Source organism: Indicator indicator, chromosome 4 (assembly GCF_027791375.1).
Source record: "Indicator indicator isolate 239-I01 chromosome 4, UM_Iind_1.1, whole genome shotgun sequence".
NCBI lineage: Eukaryota > Metazoa > Chordata > Aves > Piciformes > Indicatoridae > Indicator > Indicator indicator.
Window position 1 is genome coordinate 6,391,867 of NC_072013.1, and position 27,631 is coordinate 6,419,497.

The 27,631-nt window shown below is 42.9% G+C and overlaps 1 protein-coding gene across 1 annotated transcript in view; it reads right to left on the reverse strand.

Moving 5' to 3' along the window:
- Positions 1–27,631, reverse strand: part of LOC128981429 (deubiquitinase DESI2-like) — a 52,222-nt gene that overhangs the window by 12,018 nt on the left and 12,573 nt on the right. Inside the window, exons 2-3 of the mRNA XM_054400218.1 lie at positions 5,988–6,060; positions 3,364–3,503 (exon numbers count right to left, since the gene is read on the reverse strand). Of these exons, the coding sequence (XP_054256193.1) occupies positions 3,364–3,503; positions 5,988–6,060 (213 nt within the window). The remainder of the gene's footprint in view (positions 1–3,363; positions 3,504–5,987; positions 6,061–27,631) is intronic.

Genomic DNA, 27,631 nt, shown 5'->3' on the forward strand with positions numbered 1-27,631 from the left:
AGCTCTGGCTTTGTGTGCTGCAGAACAAGACAAGCCATAAACCAGCTAATTAACCTTGGCAGATAAGAAAGCTGTCACTGGAAGTTTTCAGAGCCCTTTTTGTAGGAAGGGGATTACTCAGTATGCAAGGAGGGCTGCTTAATCAGAAAGCAGGAATGTGACTTGCCTGGCATTACTCAGACAAGTTTCCTGAACTCATTACAACTGCTTATGCCCATGAACAGAAGGCCTAAAAGTTTACAGGAAGAAATGCTGGTCACCCTCTCTTTCAAGCTAAAATCTAAGCCTCAACCCCCACCCCTCTCTGTCATGAAAAAGCATTGCAGCATTGATAGCATCAGCTTTCAGCTGCGCCACAGCAACAGAAAGACCAAGAATTTATATCCACTTAAAATCCTTGGCTGCTTTTTGTGTGGCTGGAGTTAAATCTCAGCTCCAGTAAAAAATTCTATTCTGCTGAAAAAAAATTTCTACATCTTTTAATTATTTGGCTATTTTTCCCCAGTTTCCTGCCTTTAAATACCATATAATACAGCCACAGAGGAATATTATTATCATTGGTTTTGTTGTTGTTATTATTATTATTACTGCTTCAAAGGTGAAACCTCTGAAGGAGAGGACAATGCAAACACTAAACAGACTCATCTCAGAATTAATTTTAGAGCACAAATACAAGTTCTGTTTTCTGCCCACTATGGTAAAACATATCTCTGCAGTCCTGACAGCCACTTTTTACAACGCTGACACCCATCACAGTCATCATGTTCTCTGCACTATAAGGCTGTGCCTTATAGCTCAATATGGTAGGACCTGGAGCTTCCTAATGTGCAATTTTCATTTTGTTTAGTTTTAATGGGAACTACAGCAAGAAAAAAACAAAACAAGAAACCAGAAAGAAAACAAAACAAACCCCACCAAAACAAACAAACCAGCTAAGGTTGTAAAGTCAAGCAAGCACTCAGGAAATGAGAATAGAAATTTAATTGCTTTCAGTTCATGCAAGTTCTGTCTCAACAGACACCAAGCAGTCTTTCCTCCAAGAGGTCAGAAGTATCCCCAGATGAGCTGTGCTACTTCTCACCCAGCTACAAAATACAGAGATCACCAGACTGCTGTGTTTACTAGAAAAGGTGGAGACATTTGTCATAAGACAGCCACATAACATTTCTCATGTTGCTGACTGAGGCATGTCGAATGGCTAGGACTTTGGCTTAGTGTCTTAAAAGCAGCTATTTCTTTAAGAATGTCAGCTCCTATTTTTTTTGTCTTGATGCTACAGACCATCCATGGCCTTCTCTTCCTGAGCCCGAAGCGGTCCAGGTACTGCTCTGGTTGTGCATTTTTAGTACCTTAGAGAGGGGCAATAAATGCAGGCTTATGTGAAGAGCAACAGCAACAACAAAAAAATCCTGCTTGCCTGTGGAGGGTTTCTTTAAAACTGACCTAAATCCTGAACAAATTCTGCTCCTGGGAGGAGAAGTGTCAGAACAAGCCATTTACGTTTTTGTTTTATTATCTGGACAGGTTAGAGGGCAGTGAATGAGCGCATAGGATCCATCAAGAAAGCTCCTGCAGGAAAACTTAACCCTAAACTCCACTCCTGTGAAGATGTTCACTGAAGTCATATTGAAAGCACAACTGAAAGCACCCTAGTTGTTTTTTATTAATACCTCTTATCTGACCTGTGTTTGAAAGGTTGGGTAAGGAAGGGGCAGTGAGGGGCTCACTGATGTGTAGTAGCAGAATCGAGGAAGCATAGCTTTGTGCTTATGGCTTGGACATGAGATAGAAATTTTTCATATCAAAATACATAATAAACAATGACCTTATTTCACTGCTGCAGATAAAGAGGGATTTTTAGCTTTCAGTAATAATCACACAGCTCTCTCCCTTCAGAATTTTATAAGTTCCCATTTTCTGTTGTATTAATTTGGTTATTTGACTCCAAAACAGCAGTGTGGCTAACAGTGATTTGATCGCTACAGAGTGAAACTTCGGTCTCTGTACCAAAAGAATATCTTCCTATTTTTATTTGCTAACATTTACAGAGAGGACTCAGTCATTTCGTCTTTCTGTAATTAGCAAGGACGAAACCAGTGGAGAATTGGTTTTCCCAAGAGCCCAAGGAGGTCCCTTGTGAATGAATTGCTGCTTCTTGAATCCACCAGAGATTTTCTTAGAAAACCATAGAGTGGGTGGTTTGGTTTTTTTACAAAAGCTCATCTCACTCTGAATCCCTGATTGGGCCTGTTTGGGGATGAATGACACTTGTGGGTAGAGAAGTTACTAGCAGAGGCCTGTTGCCCCATATGATAAAGAAAGATGAGAGATGTGCAATGAATGAGGATGGGGACCTCAGAATGAGAAATGAAAGTTTCACTGTTAAAGCAATTGAACTCTGTTGTAAGGAATGATATTCTCTCCTTGTGTTTGCCATGAATCACCTATGGAAAGCACAGAAACAGGTTTTATGGAACCTCACTTTCATTTTGTGCATTTCTCATCTTTTTTCTGGCACTGAGCGAAGGTCCTGAATTCAGATTTACACAAGTGCTGAATCCTCACACCTTTAATGAAATGCACTTTAAACATGTCATCCAAGGGGTGAGGAGGAAAGCATCTTCCCCCAAAATAATCAGATCTTCAGGGATTAAAAAAAAAAATAACACCCCCCCCAAAAAAAAAAACCAAACAAAACCAAACAACCAAAAACACCCACAAAACCCCAATATCCTGAATAAGCAGGTATTTGGGATAAATTTGTGCTTCTCTGTGCTTCAATTCTGAGAAGAAATAACAGCTCTGATATAATTCACAGTGTTTGTGTGAACATGAAAATGATTAAGTACCAAAGACGTCTGTAAGACAGATCAATACTTCTTTTTAATGGGTTTTGGATGACACATATTAAATAAGAAAAAGGGACACCCACTTCCTGAATACTGCAAAGCTTTGTTTGCAGAGCAGTGGTAAGTCATTTTTATTCCTTTGCAGATCACATCAGGTTGTTTGTGTTTGCTATAGAAATGATGCACATTTGCATGCTAGCTAGGTCCGCCCTTCCGATTCCTGCTCAGGACCTACCCAGTGAACCAACAACTCAGGCACTCCTCACTCCCCACGCAGTTTAGACCAAATGTGATAAACATGCTTCATCTCCATCTCCTGACCTCATCCCTTTTAACAGCTAAGAGCTTCCAAAATTGTGAAGATTGTGAAGGGCAGAGACAGGAGATGTGGCAATGGACGCTGGTGGGGCAGGCAGTGCTGACCCCAGTTCTCTTTTTGTGGGCACTACTACAGATCTGAAGCAGCAAAACATTTTTAAAGTTAGTAATAATTTAAAAAAACAGCTGTGCTCACCTCAGCCAGAGCAGCAGAGAAGTGATTACAGTTCTTGTGCATCAGGTGGTACGCATTTCCTTTATACTCCTTCCCCAGCTCTTCCATAATTTTATCCACGTCCTCCTCTGTGAAGTCTGTGGTGCCCAAGGCGATGGATTCTCTAGTGAAAAACAAAACACACAACAGGAAACATGGAAAGATACAGTGAAGAGAGTGATACCTACCCAAGGAGAAGGAGATCATTGAGCATTGACAAGAAGGACAGGCTTAAAGCATGGACACACATAGCTGGGGCTATTGGAGGCTCTCACTAAAAAAACAACACAGATAATCTCCACATTATCCACAAAGCAGGGTGCAACACAAACAGCTTCAAGAGCTTCCTGATCACCACCAGGAAAGTCTCAGCTCTGCTCCCACTCTGCCTACCATCCCACAACATAAATTTTGTAGGACAGAGGAGATGCTTTTTCCATGAGGGTAGTGGAACACTGGAACAGGTTGCACAGGGAGGTAGTTGAGGCCCCACCTTGGAGATATTCAAGGGGAGGCTCGACAGGGCTCTGAATAGCCTGATCTAACTGAGGATGCCCCTGCTTACTGCAGAGGGGGTTGGACTAGGTGACCTTTGGAGGTCCCTTCCAACCCAAACCATTCTATGATTCTGTGATTCACAATTGAAAGAGCTTCCATGGGGTAGGCCAAAGAGGAGTAGACTGAACACTTTATGCAAAAAACTATTGCTTCTCCCAGTATTCATTCAATAGTGCTTGTTGTAAATCTTCAGTGACCCTCAACTTAAACTGTCAGTCTGAAAATGTCAAGCCTCACCTGCCAACAGCCCCACAGTCTGAGCACATTGAACAACACATGAATGCAGCACCCTCTCAGCCTCCTCTGTCAGTTTGCCTGTCACTTGTAACAAAGAAGGAATAAAAATGGGAGAGGACTTCTGATACTCATCCACAGATCGGTGATACTCATTAAAAGACAAAGTTTTCTTTTTTCCCCTGTGCAACACACAGTTACTCCCATTCTTGCTGACAGGTGGAACTGGGAGCACAGAAAACAAAGAAAATGGGAAAAAAAAGAACTGCATTGATTTGTAAGTAGGCTTTTAAACCCTGACAAACACAGTTCAGCACTGTTTCCTCTTTGGTGTACATGCCCTTCTATCCACCTGCAGGGCTGGCCTGAAACCAGGATCAAGTAAAGGATGCAGGGAGGGTATTTATGAGGAAAAGGAAGTGGGGACCCAGAGATTAGGGCTTCCTTGCTCCACGTCAACCACACTGATGGCTACTGGGGGCAGAGGAAAAGAGGTAGAAAAGGGCCCTTACTTGAATTTAAAGGTCTCGCCAAGTTCTACTGCACTGCCAGGTGTGATCTCGAAAATCCCACTGAAAGGATAAGGATGCCCTCCATAGGCAAACTCTGACAAGGAAGGAAACAGACTGTGAGTAATTATATGAATGCAATGTCAGGAAAAAGTCTATGGCAGCTGTCTGCAGGGCTTAGCATCAGCACCGGGGGCTGGGCTATTGCCAAAATCCGTTTCATCCAGACTCTGAAAGATATTTTTTCTGTTTGGTTACCTACTGGCCTGAGGATGCTCTCACAGCCTCCCTCCATGATAACACTACTGCTTTGCCACAGTGCCAGGAGAACTCTAATTCTGTCTCTGTGCCCATCCAGGTGGCTTCCTTTCAGTCTCTCTATGAGAGACTGTCAGCGGTGGTACCGAGGTGGTAAGAAATCTTTCCTAGAGTAGGGACAAATCAAATCTTCCAGAGGGACTGACAGGCAGCAAGTGGAGATTCTGTGCAGAACGCCAAGCTGATTGCACTCTGCTGCCTCTGCATGCAGGTCAAGCCAGAAAGTCCCTCCACATCATACAGGCCATCTTGCAGGGGTTATGTTCACTGCATGGTGCTGGCTAAAAATACCATGGGAGTAGCCAGAGTCATTGACATTTAATGCTGAAGGAAGTCTGTGATGCTGGTCTGTCCTTCACTACTCTGCAGCCATTTTCCCAGATCCCTTGACTATGCCTTTTGCAATGGGTGCTTTAATCAGCTTCAACCCAATGCAGACCACTTCCAAAGTCTTACTAGACATTTTCATTTTCCTTATAATTTGGCTGTTTCAAAAGAACAGCTTTGAAGACCTGGAAATCTAGATTCCAAGGTTTCTAGACTGCACACCTTCATAAAGAATTAATGCAAAATGGATTCATCCAAACAGAGAATTAGTACAAACACATATAAGCAGGTCTCAAGACAACCACTGATCCACCTGTCCTCTGTCTTCTCCATCTCTCCCATTCTCTCTCCCTCTTCTTCACTGAAGAACTGTCTTCCAACATTGCTGGGTCCCTCATCTCTGCCATCCTGCCACACACTTCCACATACCATAGAGTCTTCAATTACATGCTAAAAATAAGGAGGACTACACGGTTCATGACAAAACTGCATAAGTTCCTGCTGGACTCCACAAGGGACTCCAAAAAGTGGTTTGGCTGACTTTTTATTCCTCAAAACACTCCTGGCCAAAAGCTGTATGTTTGGAGTGCTTTTCTGTATCAGACTAGCCATACAGTTGTCCCCATGTTCTGCAGGTAGTGAAAAGGAAGTGCTTCATACCTCTGCCGTAGATCTCGATGCCAGAGTGGAAGACACCAATCCCCAAGGTGGAGGTGTATTCATTTATCCAGTACTACAGTAAGAGAAAAGCCACATTTGGAAGCATTAGTGGAAAAGAAACACATGATCCTGGCTTTAGGGTATATCCCCCATCGCTTGTCCTCAGGGCAGCTTCTCTTAAGGACAAGAGTGATTTTGAAATTATTTTGAAATAAACAAATTGCGACTCCTTACAGACCGACAGAAGTAGGCTGTGTTTATACAGCTGGTTGAGACTGGGTTTCCAAAAATCATTCATCTAATCCTTTCCACCTAAAGCATTAACCTGCATTAAGATCTAGCTGGTCCTGAACCTGCATAAAACCAGCTGCTACAGGATATGTGATTATTTATCTCTCTTGCCACTTAAGTAACTGACACTGAGCCAGTTTTACTAATTCACTTGTCTTACCTGATCTGCAAAATCTTGAGCTAGAGAATCCCCAAATATTTTCCACACTTTCTAACATCTACTTTTTATTAAGTTGGATTTAGGCAATGAAATCATAGAAACAGAGGTGTGTTTCCCTTGTAGGTCAGAGGAGCACCTTTTAGTAATTAAATGACATTGGTAACACCTTTATAGAATTTTAAAAAAAAAATTTGCTTGGAGCATGCTAGTCAACATTTTGCTCAGAGGCACCATATACTTATCAAGCACAGTTTTCAGAATGCCAGTTCTGCTTCAGAATGGCAAACAGTCCAGGATGACCACAACTTCATCCAAGTCAAACCCAAATCTTCAAGAGGAGCTGTTAAGTGACTTCATTCCTCCAGAGTCTAGCACTTCCCCAGCACATTAAGAGCAGAGTAACACGGCAGTCTGATGCAGGCACGCGATGCTCCTCCACCAAGCACTGCTCAAGGCCTGTTTCCATCATACCGTGAAGGACAGCGCAGATATCCAAACAAGTCCCAGCTATGTTAATTCTGGAGTGGGAAGCTACACAGCCATGCCAGGGCAGTGCTGCATTGGAGATAATTTGCCCTGCTCAGCACTAGCATTTATTAGGTTAGCTGCAGAGCTGTGCTGCTACAGAAACTATGTTTTCAGGCACTGGGTGGAAACTGTTCATGTCTGGTACACTTCCAGCTTGTTTACAGCTTCTGTGCAGTGAAGATGCATCTCCAGTAACTCAGAGGAACTAAATTCTGATTTTTAATCAAGCACTACAAGGAAAGCGAGTGTTCTTCACTTGTCCCTGTACAAAGACACATTCATTCAGCTAAAATTCTCTTTTGGATCTGGTAGCTGCTTCTGTTGGAGACAGAATAAGCTGCACATTCCCTGGTTTCTGGTGTCACTGGGCTGACATAGTATCACAGAAACATTCAGGTTGGAAAAGACCCTCAGGATCACCAAATCCAATCCATAACCCTACTCTACAAAGGTCACCCCTAAGCCATATCCACAAGGATAACATCCAAACGACCTTTAAATACATCCAGGGTTGGTGACTCAACCACCTCCCTGGGCAGCACATGCCAGTGCCTGACCACTCTTGCTGTGAAAAACTTCTTCCTAATTGCCAGTCTAAACCTACCCAGTCATAGCTTAAGGCCATTCCCTCTTGAGTGAGAACCCCTCTGCTGTCAGGTAACCAGAGGTCTAGCATACTCCATCTGCTTTCCTCACACTGCTTGCTTACATATTTTTGATGACTGCAGTAGGTCTGTAAATTGCCTGGAAATGATTTCTGTGAGACCACTGCTGCTGTGGAAGGCCACAGTAGCTTTGCTATGGAAGTGCAGTCCCAAGTCTGACTTAATGTATGGCCAGTCCTGATACCTCAAACCACATTGCCAGAAACGCTCACCTCTGGCAGTAAAGCAGTTCCCTATGCCTGCAGGAAATGTTGCCATGCTTGTTCTTTCTGAGTTTTGGTGCCATGACTGATTTGTTACTGCAGGAGGGCAGCAAACCATCTGACCCCACCTGGGCCCCTGCCCACTGCTCTCTTCAGACTTTATATAACCTCCATTTACCCCTTCACCTGAATTATGCAAACTCTTGTTTTTTTTTAGAATACATCAGAACGTTGGACTGGAGCTAGGTCAGGTAGCTCTTGACCTTTGCCAGCTAATACAGTGCATCAGCAGTGAACCCTCCATTGAACACCATGTTTGCTATTTAGGGATAAGACACACCCTTGCCTTCTGCTGCCCTTCTCCACAGTTCTGTTGCCCTGTCCTCTGAAACAGGAATATCCCTGCTCTGACTGGGAATGAAAATGCAGAGGTGGAGGCTGCATACAGGAGCCCACATGGCATGGACCACATCTGCTGAAGGAACCAAAGCCTGTGTCCCATGGACCCATAGTTCAGTTCTTTGATCTTCCAGATCTGATGGGTTAACTCATCAGATTGTCTCAGTAAGCTTCAGATAAACACTGATTTCTAGAGTTCCACCGTAACAGCTCCCAGAGGATACGATAAGTAGGTTGTCTTCTTCCTTCAGGCTGAACTGTTGTCTCACAGAAACAATGTCCAGGTCTCACCAGCTGCTTTGCTTAGAGGAATAACTAATAGGAAGAGAAGGGAGACTTTTTAAATTAGAAATGCTTTTGCCAGTTATCAAAATCAGGGCTATCTGCAGAGGCTGCTCTGCACCAGGCTTTGTATTTCAAACAAGAAAGTTAAACTGAAAACCACTTCCAGCTATAGCTTTTCTTTCTTCCATTTTAAAGTTTATGTTGGATTCAAACAACAAATAAGCAAATAAGCACAAAAAAACCCAAAACCACTCCTTGATTAACTTGTTAGAATAATGCACTGAGACATGATCACCTCATATGTGCAGAGCTCTGTCAGATCACAATCCCACCCTGTCCCCCAGCCACTCTTGTTCCCAGCATGGAGTCACAGTCCCTGAAGCCTACCCAGACAAACTCCAGGCTGAGAACAGCCCTGGAAGCACAAGTGGTGAAGAAGCTCCAACAGACATAAAGATTCAAGGAGCAAATATGTTTTTCTATCTGATGCTAGATATTGGGGGTTACAACTATCACACGGACAGTTCTGTATTTAAAGGGTGTTATTTTTCAGTATGAATTCCTTTAATGAGCTGTTATGGACTGAACTGTTATGGACTGAACTGCAACAGCCTCAGCCATACCTGGATTTCAACTGAACAGAAGCTGTACTGATCTAGTACCTTCAGTACTTTCTTTCAAATGATTGCAATAACACAAGGGTGTTATTGAAGCAGGATCTGATCTGTATCTTGGTTCACTGTAAATAAAATTTTTCAGTACAATCTATTAGCAAGACCAAAATGCAAAGCAGCTCTGAATCATGGCTGCTGCTGTCCTCATCTCACCCCTGTCTCCAGGGTGCTGCAGAATCTGCCTCCAGTGTGTGACTGAACAGGCAGCGAACTCCTCATGGCACTTTGGCACAGCCCACAGCTTGTCTTAGGAGGAAGCTCTGCTAAAGTGAACATGTCAGTCACTTGCTGGAAGAAAGAATCCAAGCCAGATTTGAAACCAGGTTTGTACATATATGCACGAGCTGGCTTTGTTTTCCAAGGGGTTTGCAATTCTGAGCGTAAGAACAGCAGCTACAGTCAGCAAATACTCATCTCTGGAGTAAATTGGCTACAGCCTAGATTAAAAACAAAAATCTGCAGCCTGTTCTGAGTCAGATGAAAGACCCAGGGAATCCAATACAGAAGTGTCTTAAAGGGAGTTGTGATTCATGCTTACATTACCATCCTGCCTGCAAAATCATGCTGTAAACCCTCCACGGAGGGACTTGAAGCATGCTGTCTCATTTCCACCTTCAACAGAGAACAGCTCATAAGCTAAGAAAGGCAAGGAGGAAAGCCAACCAGACTGTAGCTGCTTCACAGAAGTAGCAGATACCCAGGACTCAAAATTCAAACCCAAAGAGTAACCTCTCTGCATTTAGTTTGTACTGTATCTGTTAGGAGCTTTTAATGCAGGTCCCTGGTGAAGTAGAATTTGGAATTTTCCAGTTTTTATTCAAGGCCAGGTTGGTTTGGTTCAGAGACCAGAATATCTGGTGAGATAGTTCAGATTCTAGAAGATACTCTGAGTCAGATGTTGTGTTACTCAATTTATCCATCTTTCACACAGAGATGGAAGTGATAGTCTCACTGGAACAGTGAGCCAGGCCCTAACTTTCCAGAAAGAAAAGAAATTTAAAAGCTTCACTATATTGATATGCTTCCAGTAAGTCTAGAATGGAGAAGCAGATGGCCTGATAGTAGCAGGTGATGTCAACCCTGGTGACTTTTCACAGCAGCAGCTCGTGAGAAGTCCTACCAGAAACAGGAGTTCCATCCATCCATCCAACCACTGACTTCTACCTTCAGTTAATATCATACTGTAACATTGAAGTTTCTATCACTAACTTTGTCTTTATCTCCCTACTTCTGACTATTATTTTCCATGGTGTGTCACCAAAATCCTACATCACTGTGCTGAGCAGCTTAACAAACCAGCTCCCTAGAGGCTGGAGATAAGACCACTTCTGTGAGTATCTCAGCACAGACTGGATACTCCACTCCACCAGATCCATCCACTACTGAACAGACACTGAACCATCTTTTCTCATTATAGGGATGAACACAGAAAAGAAATCTGCTGGGAGCTGCTAAATAATTCTGGTTTCAGCAAATAGTTCCAAACTCTGAGTACTCAGTGTCCTAGATCCTTGCCATGTTCTTGTACTCTTCACTAGATACCACATGCAATCACCTGAACCAGGATACCAGGTTAGACAGAACTTTGCTCTGACCTAGTCTGGTTGCTTTCATGTCCATGTACAACCACACACTACTTTGAACAAGATATATGTCCCAAGGATGGATGGGACAGATGATGAACCAGAACCAGTAGCTAACTTAATCATATCTCCCCTCAAAACACTACCTGCATATAATTCAGTAGGATTATTTCCTTTTCCCAAATATTTGCTTCTAGGAGGAAGGAGGAGACAAAATGACAAGAAACATGGAGAATGCTGATAATTGCTAGTAAGCAAGGAGCATGTTAAGGGACTGAAGGAAATGGCCAAATCACCTCACCCTCTGCTAGTCTTCATGGATCCTGTCCTCACATGTCCAACAACAGACTGCTGGTCTTGATCTTAGTGCTTTCCTCTTTGAGGGCCAAGTTACATATCATAACACCAAGCAATTCTTTGCAAAGATATCTCCTCTCTGTAGGATGGAGGAGCTGGCCCACTTCAGAGACTCTTGGCTCAACAAATCCAAGTGGACAAAAACCCAGGGTTCCAGCTGCTAACTAGAGTGCTTCATGAAAAGAGTCAGACTGGCAAAGAACACTTCTTCACACCTCTGCCTTTACACACTATAGAGTCAAGGGAAGTGATTTTGCTCCTCTACTCCGTTCTGGTGAGACCCCACCTGGAATACTGTGTCCAGCTCTAGAACCCTCAGCACAAGAAAGACAGATACACTTTTTAGCAAGGCCTGTGGTAACAGGACAAGGGGTTATGGTTTTAAACTAAAAGAGGGTAGTTCCAGGCTAGGTGAAAGGAACACATTTTTACACTGAGGGTGATGAAACACTGGGCACAGCTTGCCCAGAGAGGGATGGATGGCTCATCCCTGGAAACATTCAAGGTCAGGTTGGACAGGGCTTTAAGCAACCTGATCTGGTTGAAGATGTACCTGCACATTGCAGGGAAGTTGGGCTAGATGACCTTTAAAGGTCCTTTCCAACCCAAAGCATGCTATGATTCTATGAAAGTCTTCCCAAAGGCTTTGTCCTGGGCTTAGCAGTGTTTGGCCCCTGAAGTCAACCTAGGCAGCCTCATGAAAACATGCAGAAAATTGTGTGTACTAAGACGTGCACCAAATAGCCATTCTCAAATGCCAGGAAAATCCTTTGCAGTGTTAAAGCTCAACATAAAAGCCAGCATTAAAAAGGCAGCATCTAACTGATGCAGGAGACAAGCCAGGAAGCATCAAAGTAATATCTCAGCATTATTTTCTGAGCTGAATTGATCTAGGTATGAAATATGAGAGCACCAAAGACAAAACTAGAAGGGAAAGCTAGAAAACATCTCTTCAGGAAACCAGTGAGTAAAATCCCAGTCCTATACAGTCAGCAACTTCAGAAGAGTTTCAGTTTCCTGCAATACGTTTTTCTAACCCACAATCCATAATTCAGCCAATAGAAGTGGGAGAAGAGAGTCCAAAACTAGATCACAGACTGTATTCCCTGAGTAATGCTCGCAGGGGTGAAGGAAGCATTACCTCAGCTACAAACATGCAGGACAGGGGGCTTCCCATAGACCTTTGCCAAGGCACTTCAGTCATATTGCAGTATGTTCCACAGCCCTAGGCACACACACAGTTCTGCCAATATGGCTCAGACCTTCTGCTGATCACTTCTTCTGGCCTGGAGCTCTAGAAATAAAAACTCACTATCATGTGGGATGAGATCAAATTATACAGCATGGCTGCTATTGGTAAGTTTTCTTTAGCAACTAGATGAGGCTCAGGGTCATTTCAGTGTGACCTGTGCCTCTTATGCTCAGTTCTCCAAAGGTCCAAGGCTTGTATATGTACATATTCACCACACTTAAAATGCTATTGCCTTGATATAATGCAAATACAGATTAAGCAGGAAAAGATATTAACGCATGTGGGCAGACCAGCAACTGAAAAAGAAGCTTAACAGAATATTGAGAAGAGGAACAATGACACAGAGTTGCTACTTCAAACCTGGGAAAAGATATCTGGGTGAGTCCTCACACCAGCACATGCAGAATGTGACTCTTCTTGGCTGGAGGATAACTTCCTATATCAGGTCCTCTTTGCTGCTGACAAAAGCTATCAATCTGCAAGTCATAGACCAGGGTGTGCAGCCTGTCAGGTCACTCCAATTTGCCAAAAGCACCTGCTTTAGTCAGGTAGGTTAACTTCCACTCAAAGTACTGGACAGTGTCAAAGAAACAAAATCCTGCATCCTAAGCAGGTCCCTGTGTACAAATATGCTCAGCTTCCAGTGGCGATTGGCAAGAAAAACAGTTCCCAGACTGCGGGCATGGCCTGTTTGCAAACAACCCAACTGGCAGAGCGGAGTGAAGATTTAGGAACTATGGATTTCCTTCCAGGAGAGCATTCAAGTACTGAGAAGGCAGCAGTGTCAGTGCAGCCAGCGAGCTTGAAGTAGCCCTGAAGCAGGGATACAGGGTTATACAAGGACCTCACTCAAGGACTCCACTTCAGACATGGACCAGGACAGGAGAACTGGCTGGAGAATAGACATATGAGAAGCAGAGTCACATTACAGAAAGAAGAAAAAGAAAAGGCATCTCTTGGCATACAGCTGACTCCACTCTGATGAGCGAAAGAAACTTCTGCTGAGGACAGTTGTCCACCCTTCACAGTTTAACACACGCTCCAAAAGACCAGGAAATTCCTAGGAAATGGCAGCCCAAAATTTACAAATTATCCTGATAAACATATTCCCTCCTGCAAACCCAAAATGCTAAGAGACACAGGACGCTCAGCTGCACCCTGGAGAGGGACAACAGGTCACAGGTCCATAGGACTGCGGCAGCCAACTCGATCGCAGCAGCTCTTCTGTTTCAGCCAGGCTCTGCTCTGCTTCCTCTCAGGCTGGGCTAAATACATTTCTTAGCTGTCTGCTGAGGAGGAATTTCTTTGGAGGTTGCCATGACTTTTCAGACATTATAATGTGCTTCTGAATTGCCTGAGCCAACACTGAAGTCTTTGCAATCACAAAGCATAAAGAGCTTATTTCAGTGGCTTCTAAAACACTGTGTGGATTAAAGACTGCTGCTGCTGCTGCTGAGGGAGAGGTGGAAATCTGCTTACGCTTCAGTGTGGTGACGCAATGCGATTTTACTGGAAGAATAGCAGGGCAGAAGGAAATATTAATCATGCTATGGAAAGGAGGCAACATGCATTTAAGAAGTTAACTTTTGGTTCTATTTAAAATATTCTTAATAAAAATTCATTACCAGGATTTAGCTGTGAGAATGGGATACCTTCAGCGTTTCCACTGACAGCCTCATACCTACAAAAGGGCAGGCACAGTCCTGGCTCAATGCACAGGTATTATGTGAAATCTCTTAGAATTTTCTACTTTCTCCATTACTGTTCAACTGCCTACCTCTTGCACTGACAGCAGGCATTGTCCTAAGCAGAGCTTCTTTCCTGCAGCAACAACTGGGAGAGGTTTACCACTGGGTAGCTTTTGCCTCAAGCCATACATGTTTGTAGCCTGATGTTCAGAAAGGAGCTAAATCCAGCGTGATCTGCACTAAATACAGTTGGCTCTTGCAGGGGACAGTGAACACTCCTCCAACCTGTGCTTCAGAGCTTGAGCAGAAACCTGCCTCTCCAATGGAGAGGTAGGGCAACTAGCTGGCTAAATTAAGCAACTATTTTCGGTCACAGCAAAATGAACATCCTTGTTTCTTCTGTTTGCAAGAGCACACAGAAGCTGGCAGAAGTTAAGCCACCAAAGGTTTGTCACACCAGTCATGACACTAAAGGCCCATCTTAGGTGTTTGTGCACACGACAGGCCATTTGTAGTAGATTGGTTGTGCCATATGAGAAGCAATGTACCATTTTCCCAACCTGAGGGGGCTGGGGTGGGACTGAAGGCATCAAACAGAAAACACTGAGCTGCTGGAAATGAGTGCAGCATGTGCCAGTGCCAAGAACTGGTCCCAGACAGTGTTCCCATAAACAGCCCCGTAGAAGGGCTAATGAACACCCCTTCACATGCTATATCTTCTTGGTTTTGACAGCTTTGATGTACCATCTTAATCTCAGTTATACAAAGCTAGGGGGAAAAAAAGCATTCATTTGCAGGATTCCACTGAAGTGCATTTACTCAAGGAATGTGCTTGAGAAATTTGGATGTGTTATAAATTTAGCAAAGTGATAAAGCCTTTGCCTTAGATGCATTCACAGTGACAAGTCGAGAGGTATTCAAAAAGAACAGCAGCAAAATGATCAGGGAAATGGTGAGACTGACTTATAAGAGAATTAATTCAGAGGAGTTAATAGCTTGGCAAAGCACTGCCTGCAGATGACAAATTTGCAAACATTTGAAGGGCTGACATGAATTATGGGAGAAGACTTCTTCAGAACAATATGAAAGGATTCAAGTGGACTAACATACTCAGCTTCAAATGAGAGACTTTAGCTAAGTGTTTAGAAGTTTCCTGGCAGCAAGAAAGCACAAGGAAACGTTTGTACAACTCAAAGCCAGCTATCAAGAAAGCCTTAGTGTGCCTGTGCAGGACAGAATGGGCTGTTTTTCTCTGCTAGTATCTAGGAGGCTGTTAACATCCTTGGTTGATCATGTTTGAGACTCTGTGAAGCATTGTGAACCTTCAGCTTGGTCTTCAGAGCATGTCAGGAAGTAGGCTTCCTGTCAAAGAGGATTCAGGTGACTTGTAAAAACCCACAACAACAAACCTACCAACCAACCAACCACCAACATAAAGAGATAAATACCCTAACACCTTGGTTCACCCAGAGATATCTGCAGCACAATACAGATGCTTTGGCTCCAGAGCTATCTTGGCGCCTGACATGCCTGGTAGGGTCATCGGTATAGCCTAAGGGCTCTCTTTCCATCATCTTGCAGGAAAGATGTAACTTAGAACTGCGACAATAGATAAGGCTGTTAAACAGTTTCTCAGATGTGGAGTAATGCTGTAAGCAAGGCTCTGCTCAGATCAAGAAATATTTAGACTTTCTCCTTGTTGGTAAGGATCTTCACTATCTTCTGTGGACCACTACCAGTCTTTCTCTCTAAAGAAGGGACTACCCCGTCCCAGTGTCCAACATTACAGAGGGCAAACAGACATTTAGTGCACCCTTTGAAAATGCATTCCACTCTACATATCAATCTCACCTAGGCCAAAGCATCTGTCACTGACCAGAGACTTGAGCTGCGGGCAGCATGCACCTCAAGCCCTTCTCAGAATGGCTGATTGCCTAAGAGCTGTACCATGGCCCTGAAGTGCTGAAAAGCACAGCTAACCTCCCTGCTTCAGCAGATTGGTAGCAGGGATTTGAACTTCAGCCTTTCATATTCAAGATGAACACTCTAATCACCAAGTATAGCTTCTCCATCAAAGAGACACATGCCCATGTAAACAGCTCTAACAGAAGAGACTGAGAGATCCATGCCACCAAATAAACTGGAAGTGAAGACTTCTCTATTAAGGGCTTATCTAGGTCCTTGCTTAGGTTCCTGCATTTCTCTCCCATAATAGCAAAATGCTAACATGACACTGGTTCTTCCTCATTGGCTTACTCTTGAAGTGCTCCTGCATGGCTAAACAAGTAACTGCTCTTTGGCTACCTCAGGCACACCAGCAGCCTGTGTCTGACCACATAAGGCAGATTCCTTGGGGCCTTTTTCTTGGGTTTCTAATGAGAACGTCCAAACCACTACAGCATAGCATGAAACATGCTCCACTGTGCTGCCTCCATTCAGGAATGAAGTATTGCTCTGTAGGATCCAATTCATAGGTACAGCCTCCTTTTGGGGAGAAAATTAATACCTATGACAAAAAAAAAAAAAAAAAAAAAAGTCTGTCTGCTCATCCTGTTAACAAGGAGCAGAGCTCCATGACTTGGGGTACTGAAGCATCTGCACTTATTCCTGAATGGCATTTCTTTCAGTTACCCTTTGATAGTTACTCAGACCTGCCAGGTGTCCAAACATGCTCAATCATCATAAGATTTGCTTATCTGCCAAACCATATCTAGTCAGTAGATAGGGGAAGGGAGAATCATCTCCAAAAATGCCAGGCTGTGACCATCCTGAAGAGATGAGATGCAACAGACTAAATAAAGCCCTTATTGCCAGACACATGACTTGAAAACTTTTATTAGCTGCGTGCAGACCACTTACAATTTCATTTTGGCAAGAACATTCCCTTCTGTGCTGCTATCTGAAGACATACTGTGCCAAGGTAGAACAGGAGTGGGGAGAAAAACTCCGAGAGATTACTATTAAGTGGAAGAAATTAGAAATCAAGCTTAACTTAGAACTAGAAGTTTGTTGTGAAGATGAAAGGATTAAAAACCAAAAAAGAAAGAGAGCAAAGCAGAGCAGCATTTGAGAACAAGCGAGCATGCAGGTTCATCATCATCTGGCTCCTGATCTTTCCCTGAAGAAATAGACCTTTCTGATGTCATACTAGAAGGGAAAGTCACTCAGGAACTGCAATTCTGGAAACTGTGAGGCTGAAGATTGCTCCTACGCATGGCAAAGGTGGCAGCTGTGGGGGTATAGGCTTTGCTACACATTTAAAGATGCACTCAAAGATTTCCTTGCCTTTTTATGGTCTCAGGTCAGGTGGCTCAATGACACTCTGCTTCTCTACTTCACAATCCTCCCTAGGCTTTCAATACTTTATAAGCATTAAATCATTAAGCCTCATAACGCTTGTGTGAAGCAGGAAGATAATCTTTGTTTTAGAAGCAGAGGAAGAAAATACAAGCAGGTAGCTTGTGCTATGACTACAAAGGCACAGCAGACTGGGAGCAGAGATAAGCTCAACATCCGGGCTCAAAGGTTAACAATTCAACCACGCTTCCATGCTGGATTGTTAACCACCAAAAAGAAGCAATCTAGAGGATTGTCATACAGTTTGTTGAAGTGGAAAGGACTGATGCTGATCGACCAGAGCTCCTCTTCTGAAATTGGATATCACAGAGGCTTTCTTTGCCAAAGACACTATAATCTATTGAAAAATAAGCATCCTATTTGACAAAACAGGATTAGAGAAAAGTATGGAAGAGTTAGAAGTTTCAGCTGTGATTTTTCAACTTCTACTATCTCCTGAGAACTTACAGCCTTAAAAGTCAAAAGTCTCATTGGCAACACTGTATACCTATATGCACTGCAATCCCATTCATTAATGTTTTGATCAAGGATGGCAGCATCCTAGATACACAAGGCAGGAACATCTCTTTATATGAAGAAAGTGTAAGCAACTAGTTAAAACAACTTCTGACTTCTGCCAAGTTCCTATATGGATAACCACTTGTAGAAGACTGAGCTAACACTGAGGTCTTTGTATCACAGCCGTCACAAAGGGATTAGAAGTCCCTTTATGATGTCACAGAAGGACCAAGGATGCCACAGACAATGAAATAAGTCAATAGCTCCTTTTGTTCCATCCCATTAATGCAGAGCACAGTAACACTGTTTTCAACCTGTTGTGCACAGATCCAAAAGAGACAGTAAAGTACTTCAAAGGAATCTACAGGCTGGCAGGCTTACATTTACTAAACAAAAGCTGACATCTTCAGTAGGAAAAAAAATAAATTGAAAATGAGAGGCACACAGATGTTAAAGGAGAGAAAATTATTGCCCAAAGGAAAGCAGAGAAAACATCCTTGGTTCAAACAGGATGTGGAAGGCATGTTCAAACATCCATAGACAAACTTGTGAAGGATAGTCCCATAACCAGCATGTCAAACAAGGACTTGAGAGCTTCACATTCCCTGCTTTGCTATGGACAGAAAAGGTCAAAAAGGTCAAAACTAAAATTTGATCAACACAATACTGCTTTCAAATTCAAAACTGTAATCCTCCAAACTCCTTGTCAAATTCCCATTTACCCTGAAGTGTTTAACACCATTAGCATCAATAATCTGAATGGAAGACCTTCCCACTCCACTACAGCCAGAACAGGTGGGCTCCACACTCAGATGATAAGAAACCCCAGTAGAGATGGGCTCCCAGCTCTCCTTTTCAACACTGATTCTTTGCTGCTGATAATCCACAGACACAGGCCTCACCCTGGGGTTCTTAATGGTGGCAATAGAACATCATAGCCAGGAGTTAAACCACGAGGGAATCTACATACCTACAGAAAATAACACTCCCAGAGCTGCTCACCAGGCAAGTGCTACATAAATCCAAAATTCAGTCCAGCACTTACATGCCATACAGACATGTAAATTCTTTCTGTCTGTCTCATTCCTGCTCACTTGCCAAAATCAGTGGTGATTGTCCTTCAGCCAACAGCAGTAGCTTCAGAAAAGAGTACAGTGCAGGCTGTTGCCCCTAAGGAAAGTATTCTTCATGCTGGCTTTGGTGGCACCTGTTCAAAATACCTTGTAGTACCCTTGGCAGAAATTGACTGCATGCCATTAATATTAGTTCACTATGGAGGGGGGGGGGAGGAAGAAGAAGAAAGAACAAAAAAAAATTTTAAATCAATATTAATCTCCAAGCTTCTGAGATGGGAATCTCTTATCCAACATAGATGAGGGAAACCCTTTATAAGCTGTGATGTTTTTCCTGGAGATGTTCCAGGGGCCAGGCCTGGCTGGCAGTGTGCCTAACCAGCTTAGCTTAGAAAAATACTGGGAAATACAGATTCCCACAGCTAGTGACTTGTGCTTTTCCCCTACAGTGTTTGGTCCTGTCTTAGATAAAACTCTTCAGGTACAGTGCCAATTTCATGCAGCATCTTATTACTCTGTTTTCTCTTTTCCTCCAAGAGAAAGGATATGGGTGCAGTTGATTGTTATGCTATATTATTATGCATATGGTCATACACACTTTCTCTGCTGTTCCAGCACAATTACTAAAGAATCACATTGCAGTGATGCCTCCAGGTTAGAATTTAAGGCACAAAATAGAAAGCAAGGAACCTGAATGTAGCAATGATAAAATGCTGTTGTTCCATGGAGATTCAAATACACCACTACCCCTAAAACCCAGCGTCTGGTGGTCTGAAAAAAAAAAAAAAAAAGGTAGAGCAAGGAGTATTTCCTTGAGAGGGAAACTGTCTCGGGAAGAGGTAGCTGTACAACCCAGCCCAATGCCAAATTGGGTTGTTGGAAAAAATTGTCAACAACAAAGCACAAAACCACTATAAAAAGAGTGGCTGGGGACTTTCAGAAACTTGTTTCGAAGGCATGACCCAAGGGCTTGCATGTCAAGTGGCTTTAGCACTGTTGAAAAATACTAAGCACTCAGTTTTGAAAATGACTCATCTTTTCTCATTGCTGGCATTTAGCTATTGGATGCTGACAAACTGCTTTAAGGACACTTTTACACACACCACACACACCCCCCATAGAGAGATGCAACAGAGTGATTAATATGTGCAGCGTGCCAGGACAGCTGGGAAAAGATAAAAACCTGTAGGAGTGTCTTAACAACTCTGATGCAATGTGCTCTGCTCCGGTTTGTCTGGGGACTACAAGGGGGGTGGGGTTTTCTGGTTTGTCTTTGCTGTGGTGGGTTTGCTGGTTGGTTGGGTTTTTCTGGAGGTGAGGGGTGGGTGTTTTTCCCTAAGGATTCCCACTCTTCCTTTGGTGAGCAGGACTTGACATGCAACTCTGCAATACCATTTCCTAGCCCTCCCTCGCTGAAAGGCAGAAATGACAGCAGCAGTGCTTGGCAACAATCCACCAGCATTTAGTATTATGAAGATACTGTTTTGGGTGAAAACCATTTCAGAATAAAAAGTAGATGTTTGCCCCTTGAAAGGGAGAGGCCCTGTGCTTACTTTTCACACACACCCTTGCACACAGAGAGAGGCACAAACGTGCCAGTACTGTTGGAAAATACTCTTATCCTTGCTCCCACCTCCTAAACAGTACAGCATGCATGAGACTGGTGCTGGACTAGCATCCAGGCTGCACTAGGTATTGCCCTTCTGCTGAGCACAGTAATCATTTCACAGTTGTGCTAAAGCAAATCTTCTGTTCTAGCTTATTGTGCATTGCATACATCTAGAAACAGACCTGGAATGACCTAGTGATTCAGCCAACTGGTTTCGTCATGGACACGGATCTTAAGGTATCTCCACACCTGAAATGGACCCAGGGATTGAAGAGGATGAGAGAAGATAAGGAAATACTTTGGTGAGATCAAGAATGGGAATTTACCTTATGTAGGAAGTTTCACTGGGACTATTTCCCCACCTTCCTCTCTGTCATTTGTATTTATTTCTATAAAAATCCATAATATACTACACCTCCACCTTGGTTCCTATTTATTTTAGTGAAAAGAGAAATGACTGTGTATTTATACCATGGCATGCAAATGGTATTGTCTGCCAGATCTTTCAGAGACCTGCCAAAAAATTCTCCTGCATGCAGAGCAGACATCTAACCTGAACTGTGGCCAGGCTAATGTAGGGGAAAGAGGTAAGCACAGTAAATGTCTCATCTGGCTCACAATATCCTCTAATACCAAAGACATCTGCTCTCAGATTAAACTGTCTCACTCATTTGGCCCTTTTATGAACCTTCTAGATGCCCAGATATCTAGTGTAGGAAAACAAAGCTTTATTCAGCCCTAACTGACAATGACCCACCACTTTTCTCAAAAGCAGATAGTAACTCATTTCTAGGAGTGAAGAAGCACACTCCAAGCATAACTGCATTTTGATTAGCAACAAGAAGACGAGCCCATGCTTCTAATAAGACATTACACCTGGCCAAAAGGAGACTGAGGGAAGACTTTCTTGCTCTCTACAACTACCTGAAAGGAGGTTGTAGCAATGCGAAGGGAGGTTGTAGCAAGGCATTACTCTCCTCCCTAGTAACAAGTGATAGGACAAGAGGAAATGGCCTCTATGGAGGCTTAGATTGGATATTAGAAGAAAATTCTCCACTGAAAGGGTTCTCAAACACTGGAATACGCTCCCCAGGGAGGTGGTTGAATCTCCATCCCTGGAGGTATTTAACAGAATCAGAGATGTGGTGCTGGGGGACATACTTTAGCCCCAGACTTGGTAGAGTTAGATAATGGTTGGACTCAATGATCTTTAAGATCTTTTTCAACCAAAGCAATTTTATGATTCTGCACACAAGTCATACACCATAGCCACAAAGAAGAAAAAAAAAAAAAAAAGTTCTTCCCAGAGAACCAGAGACTTAAAAAAAATCATCACACTCTTTCCAGAATGATGCATAGGGCAGGAGAACAAGAACACAACTCTCTATCTCAGTTCTCCAGGGTTGCTTTTGTTTAAGTTCACTCACATAAGATAGGGGATACAAATGTTATAAATCTATAAATTAAGGTAATTATCCTGCAGACCAAGAGAAAAAAATAAATATTTCTATTCTTGTATAAGAAAAGGGAATATCTGGACACTCTATCAATGAAAGTCATATAAGTGATGCATCATGCAAGTGACAAATGGATAGGTCTGAGAACATTCAGTTCACACTCCATATATCTGCCTTCTCCTGAGTTAGATGGATACATGCAAGAGGTAAACAGATTTATCAAACAAATGAGATCAGCAGCTCAGCCTCATATATTTCATCTTATGTGAAACTTTTTTGTTTGCTTTATGAAGTATGAGTTGGTAGCATTTACACAATTCATTTCACTTTAACACCCCTAAAATCTTGCTCAGCCTTACGGGAAGAGAGCAAAAAAGGATAAAAATATTAATATAAAACTTGATAGAGGGAACAAAGTTGTATTTACCTGGGCATTACAACCAAAGGAAAGTTTGCATCCATGGGAAATCTGATCTTGGAAGAGGTTAGGTTTATCAGATGAAGTTGTTAAACCAATTGCTGTTTACATGCATCCTATCAGACCTAGACAAAAAGTAGCTCATAATCTCTCTGGAGCCAGAGCTCTCTCTCTGGTTCCCATTTATACAATGTCTTCATGAAATATGGTGGAATCTCAGTTCATGGCTAGGGCTCACAGTTGGTATCACAAATAATTCATTAACAGCAGGACAAGACAAACACCAGCATGTTGTAAGCAGCAGAGCATTGCTCCATCCCACAGGAGAGCACAGACAGGACTTGCACCAGCAAGCAAGATAGATTTGCTCACACATCACATGTGCAAACACAAATACAGTCTGCATGTGTACTACAAAGTCCTAGAGAACAGCCCATTTTAGCTCTCTGGTTCACATGAGGTGTCCTGCAAAACACGGCAGCAAACAAACCTGAGCATGTACATAGCCAACCATGGACAGATTGACAATCCACCTCCCCTCACATACAGCATGGTGGTAATCAAGCCTAGAAGCAAGCCCAGTATTGCACCAAAAGTGCTGCACTACAGATGTGTCCTTGCAAGTCTCCTTATGGGAACTCCCAACCATCCCCTTCTATGGCCACTTGCATAGGAGTGCTGGTGAATCCCTAGAAGTGCCTCTGCTTTCTGTGGCAACAGTTAGCCCTGCTCAGAGGACAGGCTTCTTCAACAAGAAAAGTGCAGAAGATGCAAATTTTTTAACACTCTCCCTGCTTACATTATCCTCCAGGGTGCATTTTACATTGTGAACAGCAAGAATAAATACACAGCTTGGTTTGCTACCTTCAGCAGCAGCAAATTCCAGGTAACCAAGCATGAAAACAATCTGGGTAGATAAATACTACCCACCAATGTACCTTTTTCCCCTCTCTTTGTAAAAAAAGACCATGACACACTGATGTGGGCTGCATTCCTGTTTCATGTACTCATGTAGCCATGGTTTCTACCTCACTTGAACACCAATACCGTTGGGGTCTGTGTACCCATTCTTGCAAACACCTTCTTTGCTTTCCCTTCTAACTCAGCAAGGCACAGGCTCTTTTTCATCTGTTTGACCAGATGACAGTACACAACTGATGTGAGCAAGACCAGCCTGATGTTGAACTGCTGTGTTGCTTGCAGTTTCAAAGAAAAAATACTGTCTGCAAGAGAAAGGTTACCAACTAGGTTCATCAGAAAGCTGGGAGAGAGAACAACCTACTTCTTTGGATGATGTAAACAGGAATCAGTCTTGAGTTTTAAACTCTTAAGAGTACATAAAGCCTTTGCAAGAACCCAGATGCTCTGTTTCTTCACAGCATGGAACTGCTTGGCATTGTAACACTCCAACCTTAGTTCAAGCACAGTCACACAAAAAAATGTAGATAATATGAACCCACAAATTAGGGTGGGAAAACCCCAAGGCATCCAGCAGAGAGCACTGCAGACAGAGAGCACTCTTACTGGTGGTCAATTCCTCTTCCAAATTACTTTTAGCTCCCAGGTAGACCTTAAAAGGAAAACAACAACATAAAAAGACAAGGATAGCCTCTCCAGTAACATGAAGCTATTTCTTCAATCCTTGCCCTATCAGAAAAGTCTGTAGGGTCAATTGATACTCAACATGACACAGACGTTTCAGAGAAAATATATCTTTGCATCACAGCTTTCCTGTTTCCATCAAAATAAAACTGGTGAGATTCCCATGCCCAAACTTCCCACTATTATTTTTTTTAGAAAGAGTAGGAAGAATGAGGAAATCAGGAAAGGCTCTGTTTGAAGCTGACATGGGTAAGTGCAGGATAGAGACAGACAGAATTAGTCCTGGAGAATCCTAGGTGTGGAATGCCACTTACTCAAGAGTAACAAAGGAACCACGGGGACAGAATATCTGAATTACTAATGATCATGGGCAGCCACTCATGTAAAATGCCTGGCACCTAAGCACCAGAAGGTAGCAACTGTAATGCTAATCTTCAAACAAAGGTCTACATGAGATACAGGGAATTACAAGTCTGCAAACCTGGCATCTAGACCAGATTAAATTACAGAAGAGATAAAAGAGCATTAACAGACAATAGATATTATCTTTTGGGTAAAGGTCAACATGACTTCCACAAGGGGATGCCCTGTGACACCCAGCTCTTGCTATTCATTGGAGAAATCAGTGATTTCATTAACATAGTTAACTTATTTCAAAAATGCTTTTGATTACATACTTCAGCAAATGTCTTTAAGTATCATGAGACAAAGAGATGTGGTGGAGTTTTGCAAGTGGCATGGGAAAAGTAGATGGGAATTGACTACAGTCAGATATAAAGCCTATCAAAAAGAAGTCATTTAAAAAAAAAAAGTAGAAGAAAAAGAAAAAAATTACTTGGCTTTTCACCAGTAGGTAGTAGACCTGTAAGCTCCCTGGCAAGGGATGTTGATACAACAGGTTACAGTTCAGGAGAACTGAATCAAAGAAAGAGCCATCAAGGATTAGTAATGAGAGAGAGGTCAAGCCCAGAGAAGCCCCAGAGCTGAATATGTTTGGATGCTGTGAAAGTGCTAGAAGGAAATGTCACATACATTCGTGCTGCTCTGTCTCTCATAATGGCCACAAGCAGGTACTGAGGAGAGAATAATAATATTGGATGACATGGCCCTTGGTCTGAGCCAGTCTGGTCATTCTTATGCTTGTGTGTTCTTCTGCACAAAGAAAAATGAAAACAATGAAAGGAAGCATTGAAATGAGTTCCCTCATCATAGCCCAGTGATATTTTAAAAACCACAAAATTAACAGAGAGGTTTTAATTTCCCAGAAGAGACAGAAAGATAAAGAGGGGAGCTATTTCAAACACTCATCTGAAATACTCTGGGCAAGCCTTATGAACCACTGGAAGAGAATCTGCCTCACACTTTGACAGTCAGGATACAGATTAAGGAAAGGTTTTGAGATTACATTGTAATGACCCAATTAGCTCTTGCATGCAAAAGGAATTCTCTTGCACGTATTCATATCCAGCAGGGCAGAAATCCAAAGCTTTCTGCCTGCTGTGGATTTGCTCTTCCAATTCATTAGGATTAATTTCTTCGCCACCCACACCATTCTCTGAATCTCTTCCTCCCCTCCTGCCCCATTGCCACCTGTCAAAGTTATAAAGATGATTGGTGCTTCTTAAAAGCAGAACAGAGCATCTTTATCCATTTACTGACAGATGCTTTTCTCCCCCCCTCCCTTGCTAGACTAGTTCTTTCCAAAAGCCTGCAGCCTGTCAAGCTGTCCCCACAGCACATATGTGCATGCAGTGTTTAACCACATCTCCTCCTGTAACCCTAGTGTGTGAGGTGGCTGTGTTTCTATCATCCCCCAAACTCTAGGTAGGATGTTATTTTGACAAGTCCTGAGTAAAAGACAAGAAAATTTTCAAATCTATTTGCCATCAAATTAAATCATAACCCACCAAACCTGGCCAGCATAAAGGCTTTGGGCTAGCCCAGAGCAATGTTTTTTATTTCTAAAGCAGGGGATAAATTCTCGTAGATTAACGGGCACGCAATCCTCTTGTCGAGTCATTGGGCAGAACTAGGACTGACAGTTTCTCCTTACCTCTCCCTACCTCTGTCCAAAGCTTGTACAGAGTCATGGGAAACAGGGAAGGGAGGGGTTGGCATTAATCTTTCATGCTCTGGCTCATTTATCTCTGTTTACTAAATGACATCTTTTCAGAAAGCCTCTTGAGCTTTATTACCAGAGCTGCTCTGTAAATTAATTTAGGAAGAGCCAGATCTGGTCCTGATGGCATCACAGTACAATGTGAAATCCTAGGAGTTTTCTTTCAAGCTGGAAATTATGACAGCAACAGAAAACCTGCACTTTCATTTTAAAAAGACTGAGTGCTGAAAGAGTTCATTCCAGTGCTGGAAGTCACCTGAACTCCATCAAAGGGGAGCACAGGTAAACTGCAAAATCTCAATAAAAGACTTTGATACATCTATCACAGTACTTAAAAAGGAATTGGGGCATTTCCAGCAGACACAGGTGAAGGAGGGCAAGAACCATCTCACAAACATAACTCCACATCAAACCCCAAGAGATAGTACAGCAACAAGGCAACTAATCATAGAATACCACAAGTTGGAGGGGCCCATAAGGATCATTGAGGCTAATTTGGTGCAGGACTAAATGAAATCATAATGACTAAGAACATTCTCCAGATGCTCTTTGAACTATGACAGGCTTGGTGCCATGACTACTTCTCTGGGGACCCTTTTCCAGTGACTAATCATCCCCTTGGTGAAGAGCCTTTTTTTAATGTCCAATCTGAGACTTCCCTTGATGCAGCTTCACCCCATTTCCTCATGCCCTAGAATCAGACAGATCAGCCTTCCTGCATGCCAGTACCTTAGCTGCAGAGTGGGAATAACAATCTTTTCCTTCTCCAAAGAAACTCTGGGAAGTGCACTAGAGAAAGGATCATGTGCATGAGTGAAGGTTAAGCAGGTCTCTTGAGTATCCTCCTCTTCCAGTACCTGCAATGGCAGCACATCATGGAGAAACTCACACTTGCTTTAAGCTGCAAGTGCCACCAGCAAGCTCCAAAGCACAGAACTGGTCAGTGGAAGCTAATGTATCCTGGCAAGAAGTATGCCACACATTCCCCTCACGCTGTGTTGTTTTCTTACCCACTGTTTTTGTATCCTCAGTCCCCTGAACAATATTCACCATGCCACAACATGCACATCATCATGTCTGCAACCTGCACATCATCATCTTGAGTGGCTTGGGCTTTCCCAACAGAATTAAATGAATACCAAAATGAGTACTGCCTTTCCCTCCCCCTTCCTTCGCTCTTCCCTTGCTTTTGTACACGCTGAAGTAAAAAGCTTTCTCTGAATCAGATTTCAGCTGTCACAAAGCCAGCAGTTTTCTTCTAGGAAGTCTGGGTGCTAATGACAAATAGCAGCAATATCTGAATGCTTCATCTGCTGTATGTGGTCAAAAGGCAGAAAAAGCCAAGGCCAGGAGCAGATGTCAGGGCTGGCTGCTTGCAGCAACTCCCCACCCTCCCCAGACAGGCTCTGGTGGGGAACGGAGAGGC